The sequence below is a fragment of the Arvicola amphibius genome, chromosome 5, assembly GCF_903992535.2.
Source record: "Arvicola amphibius chromosome 5, mArvAmp1.2, whole genome shotgun sequence".
NCBI classification, from domain to species: domain Eukaryota; kingdom Metazoa; phylum Chordata; class Mammalia; order Rodentia; family Cricetidae; genus Arvicola; species Arvicola amphibius.
In genome coordinates this window covers 54,250,897-54,272,648 of record NC_052051.1, presented here as the reverse complement: position 1 = coordinate 54,272,648, position 21,752 = coordinate 54,250,897, and the positions used below count along the sequence as shown (strand labels likewise).

Genomic DNA, 21,752 nt, shown 5'->3' with positions numbered 1-21,752 from the left:
CATCTAAGAGTCAGGAGAACAAGGCCTCTTCACGAACACTCTGATGCCAACTCCAAATGTCTATGGTTCCTCCTTTATACTTTGGATGTATGTGAATATTTTGTCTCAATGGTTCCCAATATCTGCTACACATCAGAAGTGTGGGGAATACATACATACTGATAATCAGGTTCCACCTCCTTAGTTTCTAGTTCTATAGGGTTAGTGTAAAGGTATGGGTAGGAAGAAGGGGAGAAGATGAGGACAATATTATTCTGATGAAATGCTCCCAGGTGAGTGAACTATGGGTGTGGCTCAGTGGTAGTGCCACACACCTACTATGCACAAAGCCCTGGGTTCAATGCGCAACACTGCATAACTCAGGAATGGTGGTGCCCACCTGTAATCTCAGCACCTGGTAGGTAGGAGGGTCAGAAGTTCAAGGTCATCCTCAGCTATAGATATCAAAGGGCAGCCTGGGCTATGTGAGAACAGGTATCAAAAAAATAAGGAATATATTCCTTGGCCTTTGGGTTAAGATCAAAAGAAGAACCATTCTTTAAAGCAACCAATGTATTTCTGGAACAAGAGCTATCCCAAGAAATAAGTAAGCAAGAGAATGTAGAAAAACTTTACAAACAGGAGTGAGACACTGTAGCTCACACCTGCAATTGTAGCAGGAGCACTGAAAGTTCAAGGTCAGCCTGGTTTACCTGGAAAGTTCTGGTAAAGCTAGAAAACAATAAAGGCAACCTATAAATGAGGATGTCAGGAGAGAAAACAACGAGAGCCTGCGGCTCCAGTGACCCTCCTGGGTCCTGCCCTCACACATCCCTGATGGGAGGGAGGGCCTTCTCCTCTGTCTTTGCTGTCTTTAGCCTGTCACTGTTTGTTCTTGGGGACAATATGAACAGTGACTCGAGGGAGACACCAGTGGGAGACAGGCCCCAAGGAGGAACAGACCCTTCCCCTATCACCCTGCCTGCAGGAGTGACCGAGCCCACACCAGCCCTTCATGGACAGAGTGGAGTGGAGCTTTGCATGTCGGCACTGCGGCCAACAGTTACGGAACTGCTGCCTTCTGTTCTGGCACCTGTGTGAGGAAAAAAATCTGATTTGTTGTTGTTGTTGTTGCTGGCCTAAAGATGGAAGACTAGGAAGACTACAACAGAGTTCTCAAATGACAATTCTTGTCTTTTTTTTTTCTTTCTTTCTTTTGGGTAGGGCCATCAGACATCATTAAGGCTCTTGTAGAAATCATGGATTATCTTCCAGGGAAAAGGTATATATATACCACTGTTCACTCTGATCTTTCCGTATGATTCATGGCATTCACAAAAACCATCCCTGTACCCAAGGTTAAGACCCTCTAGGTCTTGTTATCTAGCTTCTCTGGGATTGTGGACTATAGGCTGCTTATTCTTTGCTTTATGTCTAATATCCACTTATGAATGAGTACATACCATGTTTGTCTTTCTGGATCTAGGTTACCTCACTCAGTTTATCTATTTATTTATTTATCTAGTTCTATCCATTTGCATGCAAATTTCATGATGTCATTGTTTTTTACCACTGAGTAGTTCTCCCTTGTGTAAATGTACCACATTTTCCTTATCCATTCTTCAGTTGAGGGGCACCTAGGTTCTTTCCAGGTTCTGGCTATTATAAACAATGTTGCTATGAATTTGCTACAGTAGAGCAAATATCTTTGTGGTATGAGTGTGCATTCTTTGGGTATATGCCCAAGAATGGTATTGCTGGGTCTTGAGGTAAATTGATTACCAATTTTCTGAGAAACCACCACACTGGGTGCATTCTCTTTGGAGGGATACCTTGTCCAGCCTAGATATAGGAGGAGGGCCTTGGTCTTGCCTCGAAGAGGAGACTCTGCTGACTCCCCATGGGAAGCCTTACCCTTTCTGAGGAGTGGATGAGAGGTGGGGGTAGGGTGAGGTGGCAGGAGTGGAGGGAGTGGGAATGGGGATAGCTATGTAAAATGAGAAAAGATTGTATTAAAAAATTCTTAATTAAAAAAAGGAAAAAATAAAACCCAAAAATAAATTAAAAAAAAAAGACCTTCTAGGTCAGGTATGGTGGTACACACCTTTAATCCTAGTGCTAGGGAGGCAGTGGCAGGCTGAGATCTGAGTTCGAGGCCAGCCTGGTTTACAGAGTTCCAGGACAGCCAGAACTGTTACACAGAGAAACCCTGTAAGGTCTTTAGACATACAATGCTGTAAGATTTCATCTTTTACATAAAGAAAAAATCAAAGCTCATTTCCTCAGTCCTCTTGAGAACCCCAAATGAAGTGGATGCACATGCACTGATAAAGACAAGGAAGGTCCTGCCAGACATGGAGCTGCATGCCTGTCACTCTACCACTTGGGAGCTGGGGCAGGAAGACTGCTGCTGCAAGACCGAGGCCAGCTTGGTCAACATACTGAGTTCCAGGCCAGACAGAGTTATATAGTAAGATCCTGTCTTTAAAAATAATAATAATAAAATAACAGGCTGGAAAGATGGCTCAGTGGTTATTCTTCCAGAAGACCTGGGTTCAATTCCTAGCTCACAACTGCTCGTAACTCCATTTCCTGGGGATTCGATGCCCTCTGCTTACCTCCCCAGGCATACATGTAAGCAAAATACTCATACACAATATTTTTTTTAAATCTAGAAAAGCTAGGAAGTGTTGGAGCACGCCTTTAATCCCAGCACTCTGGAGACAGAGGCAGGCAGACCTCTGAGTTTGAGGCCAGCCTGGTCTACAGAGTGTCTCAAAACAAAATCTAGAAAAATGAGAACTAGTAAAAATAATGAGAACCTAAAAGTCTTCAGTTCATCTACAGGAGGGTGTGGCCTCTAGCAAGAAAAGTTTCTCTTTTGTAAGTGTCATATTTATCAATGGAATTTCAACTATATACTAAATCATATAGTATCAACAATGACTGAGTCTGGAAACAGCAAGACACCTAAATACATTGTACCAAAGAGAATCGGTAAAGTTGACAAGGCTGACCCTGAACAGGCTCAGCCACTGAGTTTAAGATATGGTACCTCCTCCTACTCCATCTTGACTATAAAGAAACAGAGAAGACATGCTTAAAATGGGGGAATGGGGGAGGGTGGACAGGAGGAAGGACATGGTTTGGGCCCAACAAGGTTTTACAGACACCTCAGTGACGATGTTACCAGTGAAGATCTGCTACTGGATGGAGAAAAGGAGAAGAGAAGCAAGCTGAGCTTTCCTCAGTTACAGAGGAAGCCTTATCGTCCAGCCTGTGGTCTGACAAAGCGGACAGAGAAGAGGCTCAGTAAGGGTGAAGTGAGTTTAAATCTGAGGACATACTCTTGGCATCAGGACACAAAGGTTTTTCCTCACACAAGGTGCAAGAACAGAAGGCAGCAGTTCCGTAACTGTTGGCCGCAGTGCCGACATGCAAAGCTCCACTCCACTCTGTCCATGAAGGGCTGGTGTGGGCTCGGTCACTCCTGCAGGCAGGGTGATAGGAGAAGGGTCTGTTCCTCCCTAGGGTCTGTCTACCACTGGTGTCTCCCTTGAGTCCACTGTTCCTATTGTCCCCAAGAACAAACAGTGACAGGCTAAAGACAGCAAAGACAGAGGAGAAGGCCCTCCCTCCCATCAGGGATGTGTGAGCGCAGGACCCAGGAGGGTCACTGGAGCAGCAGGCTCTTGTTGGTTTCTTCTGCTTGTTTTATGGTTTTGTGCTTTGGGACAATCTTGCTCCATGTAGCCCTTTTCTGGCCTCAGACCTTCAGTGATCTTCAGTCTCTGCCTCCATGTACTGGACTTAGAGCATGCGCCAAGCCTGCGTGAGACTTGTGCTTCTGGCTCTTAGCTTTTCTATGTATTTCTGTGTATTTAAGTTGTCTCCTAGTCAGCATCAGTAAGGGATGCTGTGGGGAGACCAGAGTGGTCAGGCGGAGGGTCTCCACCCTTTTGTGTAAAAGGCCCTTTGACTCACTGTTCAGTGGGGCTGGAGGACAGAGGTGAACAGGGAAATACCACAGGCAACGGCTTCCCAGAATGGTCATTTCTATATTTGTATTGTTTTGTTTTTTTGAGACAGCATTTCACTGTGTAGCTTTGACTATCCTGGAACTCGATCTGTAGACCAGGCTAACCTTGAACTCACAGAGATCCACCTGCCTCTGCCTCCCAAGTGCTGGGATTTATGGCAATTGCCACTATTGCCCAGCTTCTTTTTTTTTCTTGCTATGCAGCCCAGGCTAGTCTTGAGCTTAATATATAGCTCAAGCTGGCCTAAAACTCATAATCCTACCTCTGCCTCCTCAGAGAACCACAGTAACAAGTCCCAGCTATTCATGGTCTTTTTTTAAAGATCTAGTTTTAGTATTTTTAATTGTGTGTGTGTGCACGCACGCACGTGAATGTACAGGTGTCTGCAGAAGCCAGAGGTGTCAGGTTCCCTCGGGGCTGAAGTTACAGGCAGCTGTGAGCACCTGATGTGAGTGCTGGTCCTTTGGAAGCATCACATGCTCCTAACTTACAGCCACTGAGACACCTCTTCAGCCCCATTCCTAGGCTTCCGACTCTCACCTTCCTAACTCTAATGGGAGAGGTCTCTTATCCACCCATCCCTCCATCCCTCTGGGTTTTTGATTAGTCAACTAGAAAGGCTTACTTACACCAAGGTGGCTTTTCAGAGCGATGCCGGAGTTGCAGCGGTGGCGAATGAAGAGTACGGGGTGGGGAAAACGGGCTATCTGAGGCCGGGTTGTGTATAGCGTCAAAGAGGGCTGCATAGGTGGAGGGGAGAGACGCATGAAGTAAAGGCACAGGGCAAAGCATCCAGGCATCAAGGGCTCTCACCTGAGTTGGGGTCGCTTCACCTCCCTCTGGCTGAGAAGAGACATACCCTAGAAACCTTGACCCAAACCCTTGTCATTTTTAAACTTTACATTATGATTCTTTCAAATGTACAACTATTCATTTGTTTGTATACAAAATAATGGGCTTAATTGTGACATTTTTCATGTGCATTATTAAACTTTGCTCACATTTATCTGCACCCCTATTACTTCTATCCTGTTCCTCAAACTCCTACTTTCCAACAACAACAACAACAAAAAATCACCCTTCTGCATTCATGCCACAAACATATACACAGTTTTCTGTTCTCCATGAAAGAAAATATGGTATCAAATGTATTTTCTACAAAGTAGATGATAGCTCTGAGGGTTCAGGTGCCTGCTGCCAGGCCTGATGACCTGAGTTGGATCCCCAGGACCCACATGGTAACAGGAAAGAACTGGTTCCTGCAAGCTGTCCTCTGCCTTACACGTGTGTGCCATTGTGCCTCATGCCCCAAATAGATAACTGTAACTTGATTCTCTCTTGCTGCTTCCAAAATGTTCTGTCTTCTGCTAGGTGTGGTGGCACATGTCTTTACGGGAGACAGAGACAGGAGGATCTTTGTGAATTCCAGAACAGCTAGGACCACAGAGAGTGCCTATCTCAAAACAAACAAACAAACATTTTCTGTGTCTCTCACTTCTGGCAGTCTGAATATTACTGCCTCAGTGTGGGTCACTTTGTACATAACCTGTCAGAACTGGCTGAACTATTTGGAAATAAAAATGCAAGTCTTTTATTAAATTTGAAAAGGTTTTGTCTATTAATTTTCTAAGTATGTTTTATTCCCCTCTTTGTCTTTTACTTTGAGACTAAGATCTGCTTTCTGTGTCTGTCTGGAGTCAGAAACCATGGTCCCACATGGAGAGCATGGGCTGTCATCTTTAACATTACCGCCAGGGGCTGAAGAGATGGCCTGGCAACTAAGAGCTCTCGCTGCTCTCCCAGACGACCCAAGGTCTATTCTTAGCACCGACATCAGGTGGCTCACACCAGCTGCAGTGCTAACTTCAGGGGCTCTGATGTGTAATACCCCAACCCACTTAAAACAAGAAACGAACTACAACCAAACTAGTGGGTGGAGGGTGAGCAAAAACAATGAAAGAGCTGTGGCCCTTTTCATCCATTCCAGGTTATCATTTAATTTTTTAATTAATAATTAATTCTGCGTGTGCTGCTAGGGACCCACATGTTAAATGTGTGCTTTACCATTTCGCTACAGCCCAGCTTCCAGGTTACCTCTAACTTAACGCAGCCCTTCCCTGCTGCCCATGAGCCTTTGACTATTTTTCTGGAGTACTGAAAAAAAGTATTCCAGGGGCTGGAGAGATGGCTCAGAGGTTAAGAGCACTGGCTGCTCTTCCAGAGATCCTGAGTTCAATTCCCAGCAACCACATGGTGGCTCACAACCATCTGTAATGAGGTCTGGCACTCTTTTCTGGCCTGTGGGCATACATGGAGGCAGAATGTTGTATACATAATAAATAGATAAAATCAAAGAAAGAAAGAAAGAAAGAAAGAAAGAAAGAAAGAAAGAAAGAAAGAAAGAAAAAATAAGCTGGGTGGTGGTGGCGCACACCTTTAATCCCAGCATTTGGGAGGCAGAAGCAGGCAAATCTCTGTGAGTTTGAGGCCAGCCTGGTCTACAAAGTGAGTTCCAGAACAGCCAGGGATGTTACACAGATAAACCCTGTCTTGAAAAACAAAAAATAAATAAATAAAATAACTTTTTTTTTTTTTTTTTGCGCTTAAGTACTTCATTCATATGGAGTTTATCCTGGCAGATGTGAAGTCTGGAATTGATTCTAATTTTCTGTCACTTTGACCTATTTTATTTATTAAAAGATATTATCTTTTACTCAGTATTTTGAAATGTCAACTTCATTAATTTATAGATTTTCAATTTTTTTAAGGTTTGATTATTTATTATACATACAATGTTCTGTCTGCATGTATTCCTCCAGGCCATAAGAGAGCACCAGATCCCATTATAGATGGTTGTAAGCCACCATGTTGTTGCTGGGAATTGAACTCAGGGCCTTTGGAAGTGCTCTTAACTTCTGAGCCGTCTCTCCAGCCCCTCAATCTTGTTTCTTTAGCCTACTAATTCATGTACCAACACTACATCCTTTCTGCTTGCTCATCTGTGGTAGGTGTTTCACTCATTCTGTGGTCTGTGTGGCCCTGAACTGTGCGGTCCAAGCTGGCTCTGAACTTGTAGGAATCCTCCTGTTTCAATCGCCCAAGAACTAAGATTACAAGAGTGCATCACTGCGCTGGCTAGTTTTATGTCAACTTGACATAGGTTAGAGTCATCTGAGACATGGGAACCCCAGTTGAGAAAATGCCTCCATAAGACTGGGTTGCAGACAAGCCTGTAGGGCATTTTCTTAATTAGCGATTGGGGGAGCCATTGTGGGTGGAGCCACCCCAGGTCTGGTGGCACTGGGTTCTATAAAAAAAGAGGCTGAACTGATCATGAGGAACCAGTAAGTAGCACCTCTTCACGGCCTGTGCATCAGCTCCTGCCACCAGTTTGATTTTGAGTTCCTGCTCTGACTTGAAGCCAAAATAGACCCTTTCCCCCCAGCTTACTTGGTCGTGGTGTTTCATCCCAGCAATAGTAACCCTAACCAGGGCAATCGCCATGCTCAGTTTTACGCAGCCCTAGAGATCAAACGGAGGACTTCATGCCTACCAGGAAAGCTCTGTACCAAAGAACTACATCTCTAGTCCCCGGCTTTGTTTTGCTTTTCTTTTACAACTTAGTTTCTTCCTAATTTTTCAATAAAAACTATAGAATTGATTTGTGCTTTTATTGGATCGTATTAAACTTATAAATCACCTTGGAAAGAAGTGATATTCTTTTTTCTCAGGATTTTGTGTGTGTGTGTGTCTGAACTTGTAGGAATCCTCCTGTTTCAGTAAGTATGAATGCTTATTTGTGTATATGCACTCGTGTGGAGGTCAGAGGCTGATTTCAAATTAAATTTTTAAATTTAATTATATGTGTACTGGCATTTTGCCCACACGAATTCTGTGCACCGGGCACATGCCTAGTGCCCAAAGAGATTTTTTTTTTTTTTTTTTTTTTTTGGTTTTTCGAGACAGGGTTTCTCTGTGGCTTTGGAGCCTGTCCTGGAACTAGCTCTTGTAGACCAGGCTGGTCTCGAACTCACAGAGATCCGCCTGCCTCTGCCTCCCGAGTGCTGGGATTAAAGGCGTGCGCCACCACTGCCCGGCCCCAAAGAGATTTTTAAAGGACTTCAGACCCCTGGAACTGGAGTTTCAGACGGTTGTAACCCGTCATGTGGGTGTCAGACCCCTGGAACTGGAGTTACAGATGGTTATAACCCGCCATGTGGGCATCAGATCCCCAGAACTGGAGTTATAGATGGTTGTGAGTGGCCATGTGGGTGCTGGGACTCAAACCCAGGTCCTCTGAAAGAGCAGCCAGTGTTTTTAGCTGCTGAGGTATTTGTGTGTGTATGTGTGTGCACATGTATGCATACACAATCCAGAGCATGTGGGTGAAGGTCAGGAACAACGTAGGGGAGCTGGGTCTCTCATATCAAGTAGGTCCCAGAGATCAAACGCACATCATCAGGCCTGACAGCAAGACCCTGCTAAGCCATCTTGCCAGCCCCAACTGTATGTTGCTAAAAGTCATTTCTGTCTTTGTGGTTACCCAACCATGGTTTTTCTTTTTCTCACAAAGTATTCTTTTATTTACTTTCCTATACTTAAGTTTCAAGGAAGATTAACAGCTAAGCAGCTCTGCCTCTTCAGAAAAACATCTCCCATCAACATCAATCTGCGGCTGACACAAACTAGGAAGAGTGACATCTTAGGGCCGAGACCCATGCTGTGGTCCATCTCTGGCCAGCACCAGCCTGCTATCATGGAGCCTCGACACCTGGGTGGGCTCAGGCTTTCTCCCTGACGCTAGCAGATCAAGGAAATCGGCTGCTGAGTTTTTTTGTTTCCATTGTTTTGTTTTTTGGTTTGTTGCTTTTTTTAAAGCATTTAAAATGAAGCCCAGATGAGTTTAAAAATCATCGTCTTGAACTGTTCTCCATTAAAAAGTTATATGAAACACATTCTTCCTCTGCAGTGGCTGCAGCTCTCCCCTCATACAGCTCACCATGCAGCTGCAAGAGCTCTTCTACCTCCAGATGTAAACAAAGGGGAAAACTTAGTGCCATCTGCATACTATTCTCTCTACAAATGCTGCTGGACGGCAGACATACACTTTAGGAAGGAAGGAGGGAAAGAGAGATGATTCAACTCTGACACTAAGCTTTATAAGCAGATTTTTTGTTTTCAGTCAAGAGCTGGGAAATGATGAATTTGGCTTTTATATTTCAAGAAATATCAAGCGGGCGTGGGCGAGAAGGTTCAGTGGGTAAAAGCACTTGCTGCTAAACCTGACAATCAGGGTTTGATCTCTACGATCCATATGGTGGAACGAAACTCCGGCAGGTTATCCTTTGACCTTGACATGCCTGCCGTGGCACAAACATACCTTCCCCTAACTCCTAAGATAAATAATAAAAAGAGTTACCAGCCGGGCGGTGGTGGCGCACGCCTTTAATCCCAGCACTCGGGAGGCAGAGGCAGGCGGATCTCTGTGAGTTCGAGGCCAGCCTGGTCTACAAGAGCTAGTTCCAGGACAGGCTCTAAAAAAAAAGCTTCAGAGAAACCCTGTCTCGAAAAACCAAAAAAAAAAAAAAAAAAAAAAAAAAAAAAGAGTTACCAGACGGTAAGTGCTCTCAAAGCTCTCTCTCTCTCCAGTATCACAGGGTCTTTCTTAAAAGGCAGGCTGTTTTCGATGGCAAATTTATAGACTCAAACTGAACCTCATGGAAGCCATGAGCTCAACTGGATCTTTTTTTTTATTTATTATGTATACAATATTCTGTCTATGTGTATGTCTGCAGGCCAGAAGAGGGCACCAGACCTCATTACAGATGGTTGTAAGCCATTACATGTGGTTGCCGAGAATTGAACTCAGGACCTTTGGAAGAGCAGGCAATGCTCTTAACCACTGAGCCATCTCTCCAGCCCCCAACTGGATCTTGAGCTTCAGTACACTGCAAGCTAACTGCCTTGTTAAGAAGAAACGCCTCATGAGTGGCTCTGGTGAGTCAGGATCTGGGCTGCTTGGTTGTTTTTGTCGACATGACAGAGTTGGACCATCTGGGAAGAGGGACCCTCAACTGAGAAAATGTTTCCATTAGATTGGCCTGAAGGAAGTCTGTGGGGCATTTTCTTGATTAATGACTGATGTGGGAGGGCCCAGCTCACATGGGTAGTACCACCTCTGGGCAGGTAGCCCTAGGAGGGATAAGAAGGATATCTAAGGGAAGGAAAGAGACTCAGAGTTAAAACGCACTTGGTGCTCTTGCAGAGGACTTGGGTTCTGTTCTCAGCATCCATATGGTGGCTCACAACCACCTGTGACTCCAATTCCAAAGGTTTGACCCCCTCTTCTGATCTTTACGGGTACCACGCACATATAAGGTACACTTACATACATGCAGGCAAATAATCACAATATAAATAAATCTAAATAAATAAAAGAAAGATAGCTGAATGTGAACCCAGAGAACAAGCCAATAATCCATGGTCTCTGCTTCTGTTCCTGCCTCCGGGTTCCGGCCTTGAGGTCCCGCCCTGACCCCTTTCATGATGTAAGATGAAATAAGCCCTTTCTCCACCAGTTCCTGTAGCCATGGTGTTTATGGAAACAGAACGCAATCTAGGGCAAGATAATGCCACAGCTTACACAAGAAAACAGACGATGCCTCCAATATGACCATGAAAATTCTGCCTATTTTGCTAGCTATAGATTTTTTTTAATTTTATTTTATGTGCATTGGTGTTTTGTCTGCATTCGTGTCTGTGTGAGAGTGTTGGATTCCCTGGAACTGTATTTACAGGCAGTTATAAGCTGCCATGTAGATCCTGGGAATTGAACCCAAGTCCTCTATAAGAGCAGCCAGTGCTCTTAACCCCTCCTCCCAAGCCATCCCTCCAGCCCCAATAGCTGTAGTTCTAAAAGCCAAGTGGCCATGCAATCCCTACGTTCTTCAACTTGGGTCACTGTCCCTTGGCTTCCCAAGCCTTTTTATTTAGCTCCTAACTATGCATGTGTATGAGTGTGAGTGTGTATACATACATGTCTTTATGTAGGTGTGAATGCATGTGTATGTGTGCGTGCGTGTTGAGGTCAGAAGACAACCTGTCGTGTCCTTCTGTAGGCACTATCAGCACCTCTGCTGTTTTTTCCTTTGAGACAGTTTCCTTCATTGGCTTGGAACCAGCCAAGTAGGCTGGTTGGCTGGCTCAGAGCCTCCAGGATATGTGTGTATCTGCCTACCTTATGCTTGGTCTGTAAGTATGCCACCAGCACCTGGCATATTCTTAAGATTTATTATTATTATTATTATTTTGCAGGCAGTGGTTGTGCACACTTTTATTTTATTTTATTTTTTTGGTTTTTCGAGACAGGGTTTCCCTGTAGTTTCTAGAGCCTGTCCTGGAACTAGCTCTTGTAGACCAGGCTGGCCTCGAACTCAGAGATCCTCCTGCCTCTGCCTCCTGAGTGCTGGGATTAAAGGCGTGCGCCACCACCGCCAGCTTGTGCACACTTTTAATCCCAGTACTTGGGAGGCAGAAGCAGGCAGATCTCTGTGAGTTTGAGGCCAGCCTGGTCTACAGAGTGAGTTCCAGGACAGGTTCCAAAGCTACAAAGAAACTCTGTCTCAAAAAAACAAAACAAAACAAACAAAAAAAGATTTATTATTATTTTTTTCATTAGAAATATGTCACCAGGAAGTAGTGGCACACACCTTTAATCCCAGCACATGGGAGGCAGAGGCAGAGGATCTCTGAGTTTGAGGCAAGCCTGGTCTACAGAGTGAGTTTCAGGACAGACAGATCTACACAGAGAAAGCCTGTCTTGGAAAAAAAAATTATGTGTATGTGTACCTGCTTATCTCTAAGTCCACCATGTGCACAAGATAGCTTGGGGAGGCCAGCAGGGGAGCCCATGGAGCTGGAGTTAAAGGAAGCTGTGAGATGTCTGATGTGGGTGCTGAGAGCTGAACCTGGGTCTTATGCAAGAGCAGCACTAAGCCATTTCTCCAGGCCCTTATTTTATTTTTAAATTGTCACTCTGTGTGTGTGTGACTGCGGACTGGTTATATGCAGGAGTGCTGGTGCTCACAGAGGAAAAACATTCTTGTTTCTGGTGCTGAGGAAAGATCATAGGGCTTTGGGTTTGCTAGGCAAGTGCTCTATCACTGGTTTAAATTCCCAACTTCCTAACTTTTAAATTGATTTTACTTTGTCTTTATTTATGTGCATTTATGTGCAGATGTGTTTCAGTGCCCATGGAGACCAGAAGTGTATGTCGGATTCCCTGGAGTGGGAGTTACTGTGGCTGTGAACCACTTGATGTGGTTACTGCAAAAAGAGCTCTGGCCCTCTGCAAGCGCAGCAGGCACTCTGAACTGCTGAACCATTCTCCCTCCACTTTAAACTCAGTATTTTCTCCTATTCTACAAATTATAGGTGTGGTGAAGCTAGAGATTCAAACAGTACTTCCCATACCTGCAGATGCCTGTGCATGGGCATCAGTGTGGCGCTGGCAGACTTTTGTCAAGAACTCACTCACTTGACGCAGGGAAAGGGCATTGTGTAGTGTTTCCAGGGGGTAGATGGTAGGTACCATGGAGCACCCTTCAAATCCTGTTGGAGAAGAGATGAACAAAGCCAATGTTATTCTCAGCAGATATACTCCAATTGGCCAAGGAAGGGTAGAGAGTCCCTGAGAGCCATTAGGAGAGTCTGTGGCTTTTGGAGTATGGGGCATCCAAGATTCCCAGGAGAAGGAACTCTTTAGAGCCCTTCAGGAAGTCTATTTATCTCATCTCCAATTTTCCTAAAGTGTCTACCTGCTAAGCCTCCAAGTGATCAAATCACCTTCACTTATGAAGAGTACACAGTGTCCATGGACTAATGAGAGCTGCTCTTGCACTTTCTGGGGGAAATAAAATGGGGATCAAGGGGCAAGGGGTTGAAATTGTATGTCTAACATGAGGCAGCAGATCATGGAGCTCGGAAGGAACAGCAGATTTCAGGTATCATGAAGAAAAAAAAAACAGATTAAGGAGAAGGGCATGGAGTCGGAGGAGGGGTTCATGCAAATTTAGGATGTGGGTAGAAGGGCTAGAATACGTGGATGCAAACTGGAGAGCATGCAGTACATGAAGCTCAGCTGGGGGAACCACATGCATGAACAGGGCGGGGAATGGAAGTTCTTTCTTGGTCATTTCCATCACATCAAAGCCTTCTCCTTGTGCTCTAGCAGTAACATCCTGGGCTTGCTAGGTTTTCTCTGTTCCACCAGGAAAATGAGACAACCCCCACCCCTGAGAAAAATACCACGTATACAGGTCTATAAGTCTTGGTAGGGCCAAAGGTAAACATCACTGAATAACCCTACTCCTAGGACTATTAACGGGGAAAATGCTCCCGCTGAAGAATCAAGAACACGTCCTAAACACGCTCAGTCCCCACTCGTTCCAATACTGCTTCTCCTGAAAGGAACTAAGAACAGGGAGGGAGCACCATCTACAAAAGACTGAGTCTCCTCTTCACCAATGAGTAAGAGTCCCAGCTCAAACTGATCATACCTGATCATCTTCTAACCTCTAGCTTGGTTTGTCTTGATATTTAGTTGATGTCCCTGTGCCTTGGCTTCCTCTTATAACCTAGTGGCAGGAGGGCAGAGGAGTCTCTAGCTCATCAGAGCGGTTAGAAAAACATTTGAATTTGAAGATGATAGTAGTAGAAGATTAGAGCGATAAGAACACATTAAAAAAAAAAAACAAAAACAAAAAACAAAAACCACCAGATTCCACTGCAAGAGATTATGCCTACGCTGAACAGAAGGGGTAACGTTAGGGGGAAGTAAGAAAGGAGACTAGAAGGGGGATGAGCAGCCAACGCTACAGCTACCAGGCAGCCTGACCCCAATCCCAATCAAGCAACTAACGCAAGTCACATAACCTCAGGGACTAGATAGGCTCTCCAGCCAGAAATGCAGTAAGCAAAGCAGTCAGTCCCAGCCAGGGTAGTGGCAGCAGCCAGCCTGCGGCAGGGGGTACCGTAGAGGCACTCGGGGTCATCCTGGCCTGAGCGCAGCCAGTTCCGGAAGAGGCGCAGGTGGTAGGAGCACTGGTGCAGGTGGTGCGCCAGCGTGGCATCCAAGGAAACTGGCCAGCCCCTTGGGCAGTCAGAGGAAAAAGTGCGCAGCAACCGGACCACAGGGTGCTGGTCATCCAGCAGCTCTGTAGGGGACAGAGGGACCACGATAGGAAGCACAAAGATAAAGAAAGAAAAGAAGGAGAGACAATGAGGGGGCGCTGACTGGCACAGCGTTACTGGGGGTGGGGGCCACTTAGACCCGAGGTAAGCTAAGGAAGAAGGAGAGATGGTCAGAGAGACTGGCCGTCCCTTACTTGGAAGAAGAGTACTGGCACCACATAGTGAGAGTCAAAGAAGCCATTAATGAGAGCCCAGGCCCTCCCCTTCTCCCTTGAGCAGCAGGGCATTCTGGATATGAGCGAGCTGCTAACTCTGCAGCCGGGAGCCTTGACTAGAGCTCAGTGTCTCTGATCTGGCTTAGACAAACTCTAGGGCCTAGTTCTCAGACAAATGTATTTATGACATTGGGACAGAGATGAAGAGATTCAAAGTCACTTAGAGAAGAAGGCCAAAATGATATTAGATGTCAAGATAACTCCAAAACTGAAACATTCCAGAAGGTTAAGGCCCGCTGTGATGCAGATTCTAAGACAGCCACAGACAGGACTGGTGCCAGGTGGCTGGCACAAAACGCTAGCAGGAGAAGGGCTCCTTTGAAACAGTGCAGGTAGAACCAGAGTCTGCTCTTTATAGTAAAAATATGACTGACTGCCCTTTACCTTCCTCTTGTACAAATAAACACTTTAGTCTCAGAATATGGGTGGTGGTGGTGATGTGCCCCTCACTGGGACCAAAAGTTAGATAATCTTACGTTGTCTCTCCATGGATGATTGGTCTAACCACTCTCTGTGTGTGGAGGAACGTTAATTCTCTGTGCAGTTGGTGTGTGGAGGAACGTTAATTCTCTGTGCAGTTGGTGTGTGGAGGAACGTTAATTCTCTGTGCAGTTGGTGTGTGGAGGAACGTTAATTCGGAACCCCTCATTGTTTCAGTCACTTGGCACATTCTGTAGATGCCTGGGGTTCAGCAGCAAAATGGTTGAAGGCATCAAAAGCCATGTGGTGAGGGGTACAAGAGGAACAGCCATGTAAGATCTTGGAGGAAATGTATGGGGATGAAGGCTGATGTGCGGATGAATAAGGGCTTGATCCAGGAAAGGCAGGAGGGTCAAAGTGGGTGAAGGTGACTGCTCAGAACTCCCAGATCAGAACTGTTCCACCTGCCGGTCCTATGAGACCACAGATTCCAAAGAGCTTGGTTTTTAGTTCTTCCTGGACTAGTACAGTGGGGCCTGATGGTACCGATGGTCACACAGCTGTGTGGGGTGATGTAATACAGAGAGCCCGACAAACCCACTGGGTGCTCTGACACTTTGGTGAGCTCAGCGAACAGTTTAGTGATGCACCATACCCGTGTGCTTGTTGTAGCCACAGGCTATAATAGCTCATCAGGAAGAGAAGCAGGGATGCACTAGGACTGCTCTTCCATCAGAGTATGGAGACAGCATTGCCTTGTCTCTTTTCCAAAGCCAGGTCCAGTTTTGGGGGGCTTTGTTTGTTTGTTTTTAACTGCTGTGTCAAAGCCACACATCATAGAAGGAGATGGTGATGCTGGGTAGTAGGTCTGGCGCATTGTTATGAAGAATCTGCCATAAGCAACTGTAGACAGAACAACTGCTCTGTAATTGCTACGTCAGTAAAGCAAGACGTTGGCCATGGTGTAGAGCTCCCGTGTTGTCTTCAGGGCTAAATCCTATCAAGATGATCTTCTTTGTCAAACACAACAGTTCAAATTTCTCAGTACAACAGGCAGATCCCAGGTCCTGGCTCTGCAAGCATATTAACGTCCTAGCTCAAACACAAGAGAGATAAGGAGGCTAGAAGAACGCTGGGGAAGTGTGCAAGGTGTCGGGGACCTTAGGGTGTCCTCCTGCACTATGCCGGAACTGTCCAGGTCTTTCTTCCTTTCCTCCTTATGGCAAAATTAATTCTTGCTTCTTCTTCAGCTGCTGAGTCTGCTAACCAAGGCTTCAGAGAACTAGAGATATAGGCTTGAGGATTTGTTTTATGAACTCGGGTTTTTTTCTCTTATGGCACCCAAGAAACTGGGAGGTGGTAAGAGAGGAAGGAGAAGGAAGGGGTAGAGAGACTGAACTTGTACAAGTAATGATGCTAGTCTCACGCTGGCAACACTAATGCATTCATCACCTCTCCGGAGACCCAGCTCTCAGCACGGTAGTAGTGGAAGGTCTCCCTTTCTGGCTTTGGCAGCCTATTTTAAGCTTTAGAAAAGCATATTTATTTTAATTTTATATTGAGCTCTTATTTCAGGGGCCCAGGCTCCTGGTACTATATTTTCGACTAAGTTCAATTCTCAGGCTTTTGGGGATCAAGTTCTCCTCTGTGACAACTGTGGTATGTGAGACTCTAGGAGTTAGCACGGACACGTCACTACGGACGAGGATTTTGGCCACAGGCAGTGAAAAGAGACTGGTGGTGGAAATGAACTGAAGGAATACAGGGTGGTCAACCCAGAGAGAGACTCCAGCAGCGTCTGGAAGACAGACATTGGCGAGGCAGCTGGGGGGGCAGGGGCAGGACATCAGAGAAATTTTACCTTCCTCTGACAATCTCAGCTCTTGAATACAAGAAAACCGTATCTAACAAAACTGGATTTACTCGGGGGACAAGATACAACACAGAGAAACAGCTGAGAGTAGGTCTTAGGTTTCCTTGCCACACCCCACAAAGAGACCACAACCTTTCGGGGTACAATATACACAGACTTAGCTCGTCTATATTCTTAAAGTATTGCTAATTCCTAAGCTCTCCAAGGATTCCTATCTCATCCCTTTATTTCCCCTTCTCTGAGACAGTGTCTCTATAGATATACCTGGCCTTGTGGAAATAAAGACTCAAGGTGTAGAGGCTGGGGCCTAGCTCTGTGGCAGAGCATATGGCTAGTACACACAGATACCAGGGTTCAATTTCCAGCACTGACCAATCAGCCAAAGGGGAAAAAAGGAAAAAGAAAGAAACCACAAGGTACAGTCCTTTCTTCTTACCTAATATCTCCCATTCCTATTTTTTTTTTTCTTTTATCCCAAAGCAACCTGGGCTCCAGTTTTCTAGGCTCAGGCACTAGGTTAGTAAAACATAAAGCAGATGTCAGGAACACAAGAGCCACACAAAGTACACACAATGGCAGGAGACAGGAATATGCAGATGGGAAGTCATGTGTCTAAACCAAAGCCCTAATAAGTAACTGTAGCATTGGTCCAAAAGAAGAACACACGCTGCATCCACCCCATCAAGGAGATCAAAATTACATAAACCGAGACAGCAGGGAGAGAGTGAGCTCTACCTAGGTGATGCTATTCTCGGCTAAGAAGGACAACCTCAGTATGTCTGTACGCAGCCTGGCAGCTATGTGATAGGAAAGGGAGCGTCGTGACTGACGTTTCGGTGGTGATGCTGACAAAGGTTATGGGATGGTGATGATGGTGACTATGGAAATCAGACCCTGAGTTGCCGCAGGGATAGGTCAGCCTATCCAGGCTACAGCCATGGCTACAGCTGTCACGAGGAAAATGTCCCCAGAAGGGACACTTAGTGAGGGGCTCATTCAGAGAAAGCAGGGTGTCAATATAGTGGAAGGAGAGGCCAAGTCAGCGTCAGAGCTCAGGGCTAAGTGTCTGGAGGTGACATGAGGAGGAGGAATGGTGCTGGGTCAGCAGCAAACGTACCGTTAGTCGGATGCTTTGCAAACGACACAGAAAATCGTTTTACGGCCGGGACAAACAAGAGCTCTGGGGAGAAAAGACATCACGGGGATTATACCCACCCCTGTGCCCACCCTCGGCTTTGGAACCTGCCCACTGTGGACCTGGTGCTTTACCTCGCTGTGAAATCTGGTCCCGTCCCCGACCCTGGGATCCTGACTACAACACTTAATTTATTTCCTCTGCTGTAGTCTCCAGGAGCTGAAGTCACCTCCACCACAGCATGGTCCCACAAAACAACCCTGATCTCACCACCACGCTCTCTTCCTAGCCACTTGGAAATAAAATCTGTATAGAAACATCCTTCCCTTCCCCCAGTATCTTTCCACATCATCTTTTCACCTTAGCTGAGCAACCTCCACATGCCTAGCCCTGATTCCCTGGAACTTAAGCAAGACTCCACTGCATTCCTCCTGACCATGGATCATCCTCTCGGTCCTCATCCTACAGGCCAGAATCCAGGAAAGAGTACGAACTGATGCAGCCAGGCTGTGTGTGGGAGCTTATGAAGGGATAAGCATAAATCAGTAGTATCTGTATGGTGAGAGGGAATGCAAATGGAGGAGTGGAAGGGGTCCCGGCTCCTTCTCCCATTTATCATCCATGAGGAAAGCTTAGTACCAGGCCACTGCCAGTGCCATCTTAAGCATGGATAGTTCTGAAGCTGTATGCTTGCTGAGAGACTTTTTTTTTTTAAAGAGAGACAGAGAGAGAGTTGCCCCCCAAAACCCACCCACATACCATCTCGGTGCTTTAGACTGGCAGGCGGGAGTTTTTTGCCATGGCTGCGGGCGTAGTCCTGAAGATTCGGAGCGCTGGAGGAGCCGCCCAGCACTGTGGTGCTGAACAGCCCTGTGCACTGTGAGCCTGCAAGGCCGGGAGCACATTAGTAGCCACACAAAGCTGCATACAGAACACCCAACTTCACAGTACAACATTAAGACACACACAGCCATTCAGCGCCACCACAACGCAGCAACTCCAGGTAACCAGTGACCTCTACTGTCCATAGCCACACCAGGCAAGCAAAGTAGCGACTCTCCAGATCTACATGGCAGAGACAAAGGCCACTACAAAAATGGTGTTAGTCTTATTAGGCATTCAGTCTACTGAGGTGGACTGTGCTTTCCAGGTAGCTCTCAGAAGTACTAAAAGAATAGTCTCCCTAAACTTTAAAAAGCTATGTTACTTTGTGTAGGAGGTGAGAATGCAGGCCATGTCATGCATGTGGAGGTCAGGGGACAACTTGCAGTACTCAGTCCTCTCCTTGGATTGTGAAGGTCCCAGGGATTGAACTCAAGTCATCAGGTTTGGCAGCAAGGGAGTTGCCTTCACTGCTGACCACCTCACTGGCGCATGCTCCCCTACGCCTAACCAGGGGTCTTTTACTCTGGACAGAGGATGTTAGAGACCCAGAAATCTAGCCCCCTGGAGGCTTGAAAAGGAAAAGCTTTCAGTGGAATTAGAGACGGGGTCTGGGTGCTCGGCTGGCACACAATTCCCTGTTCTTCATCTACGAATCTACCATTCAGAGCTTTTCTCACAGCATGAGCCTTCGAAAGCTGAAAGGGACTCAGAGACCATCTAGTTTAACCTTTTCATTTTACATAATAGGTGAAGAAACAGACCCCAAAGGAGTCTCCTTTGCTCAAGGTCACAGCACAGGAGGTAAGGAGGACCAGAATCCAGGTCTCCTTCCTCCGGATACTATGTTTGGTTAGAAGAGAAGGATTTTCTTCACAAAAAACCAGCATAGATTCTGAAGTCAAGATGGACACAAATCAAAAGACATCTGAAAAGTCATCTGCTTATAAAGTAGGGCATACTAGTTATGTGCTAAGCACCCTACTAAGACAGAAATCAAGAAACAATGGGAAAATCGTCTTTCTTTTCCTGCTCTGAAAAGTTTATTGTCTTGCAAACCCTGTGATCAAAACCAGCTGCTCACATATGTTAAGTTCAAAGAGAGCAAAAAGAAGTGCCAGTCTGAGGAGTAAATGAAACATGAAGAACCCCTGAAAAGGGCAAGTCAGGTCAGAAACCATCCCCAGGGTGACGTAGAGAGAGTAGGATGGACTCCCCAGTCCTCCGTCTACAGCCTCAGGGACAGGGAAACCTGGAAGTCATAGGACCAATTCTTAAGTGTGGTGGTGCACACCTTTAATCCCAGCACTAGGGAGGCAGAGGCAGGAGGATCTCTGTGAGTTTGAAGCCAGCCTAGTCTACGTAGGGAGTTTCAGGACAGTCAGGGTTATACAAAAAGACCTTGTCTCAAAAAGCAAAAGTAAGACATTCAGATTCTTGGAATTTGTCCTTCTACTTCCACATCCATCAGTCAAGACCCTGAGTTTGGCTGGGAAGGCCACACCCATATTCAGACTGGAGGAGAGGATCTGGGAAGGTCACACCCATATTCAGACTGGAAGAGAGGATCCTTTGAGCCTACAGGGAAGACCAGGGTCCCAGTATTTCAGGGCTACTAGAAAAATCAGAAAGCTCAGTTAGGCAATGGTTTCTACCCTGGCATCCAGGACCTCTTTATGCAGCCAACTTCTCCCAAATTCCATGCTCAGTCAGGCTTTAGAATGAAATGTCACCCTACAAAAGATGTCTGCTTTTCTTCAGAAAAAGCTGAAGGGAGCTGGCTCTACCCTAGACCACAGCAAGCTCCGTCCTACATTGACTTCCTCTGCTGAATACTTTTCTGGTACAACCATGCCAGCCCTACTCGGCCTGGCCCTCAGGTGTCTCAGAGAGCAGTCTTTATCTCACCATCTGTCACTAGGTCTGTGTAGCCCTCACGCTGCCATATTCTGTTTGCTTGATTTTGAGATTAGAGTCTCCCTGTGTTGTCCTTTCTGGCTAGCCCGAACCCCTGGGTTTTAGGGATACTCCCATCTCATTCCCCACAAGTGTTTTGGTCTATAGGCACATGCCACTGCACTATATATGCCCAGTCTCCTATGCCTTATTCTTTTTCTTTTTTCTTCTTTCTTCTTTTTTGTTTTACATTGGTTTTGGTTTTGGTTTTTGAGACAAGGTTCCTCTGTTGTAGCCCTGGCTGCCCTGAAACTCACTCTGTAGACCAGGCTGGCCTCCCTTGATGCTGGGATTAAAAGCATGCACCACCACCGCTTGGCTGTTTGTTTTGTTTTTATGAGACAGAGTCTCACTGTGTAGGCTTGGATGGCTAGGAACTCACAGAAACATATCTGCTTCTCCCCCGAACCCTGACCTCCTGAGTGCTAGGATTAAAAGTGTATTACCACGCCTGGATCCTATGCCTTATTCTTTTTCTTTTCTTCTTTTCCCCCCATTTTTCTCTATGCGTATGACTTATTCTTGAAAAGACTCCCACTTACACACCTATCTACTTTCTAACCTAACTGAAATCTATTCCTTTATCTTCTTTATTTTTCTTTTTTCGTTTATTATTTATTTATTTATTTAGGGACAGGGTTTCTCTGTATAGCTTTGAAGCCTGTCCTGGAACGCTCTCTGTAGACCAGGCTGGCCTCGAACTCACAGAGACGTGTCTGACTCTGCCTCCTGAGTACTGGGATTAAAGGTGTGTGCCACCATCGGCCAGCTCTGAAATCTATTCTTTACTGGAACTTGCTGTTTCTTGACCTTTGGGATTTCTGGGGCGAGAAGTCCCTTTGCTGACCTATAGTTGTCATTTAATTCTCAGAGTTGGTTTGATCCCCAAACCAACCAACTGATTTCAGGGTTCTAGAAGCCAGTCTACTTCCATAAAATTAGCTTGGAAAGTTACAAAAAAAATTTTCCTCTTTACTAGTTCAAATATTAACATTTTGGGA

General features: G+C 45.8%; 1 protein-coding gene across 10 annotated transcripts in view; it reads right to left on the bottom strand.

Moving 5' to 3' along the window:
• Positions 1-21,752, bottom strand: part of Ppip5k1 (diphosphoinositol pentakisphosphate kinase 1) — a 47,870-nt gene that overhangs the window by 2,591 nt on the left and 23,527 nt on the right. For 5 of the 10 annotated variants that reach the window (XM_038330138.1, XM_038330142.1, XM_038330140.1 and 2 more), the window contains 4 exons: positions 18,673-18,798; positions 17,896-17,958; positions 12,492-12,629; positions 4,649-4,759 (listed from right to left, as the gene is read on the bottom strand). In XM_038330138.1, coding sequence (XP_038186066.1) covers positions 4,649-4,759; positions 12,492-12,629; positions 17,896-17,958; positions 18,673-18,798 — 438 coding nt within the window. Of the gene's footprint in view, positions 1-4,648; positions 4,760-12,491; positions 12,630-14,050; positions 14,234-17,895; positions 17,959-18,672; positions 18,799-21,752 lie in introns of all 10 variants that reach the window. The other 5 variants (XM_038330141.1, XM_038330144.1, XM_042055075.1 and 2 more) reach the window with 2 other exon arrangements.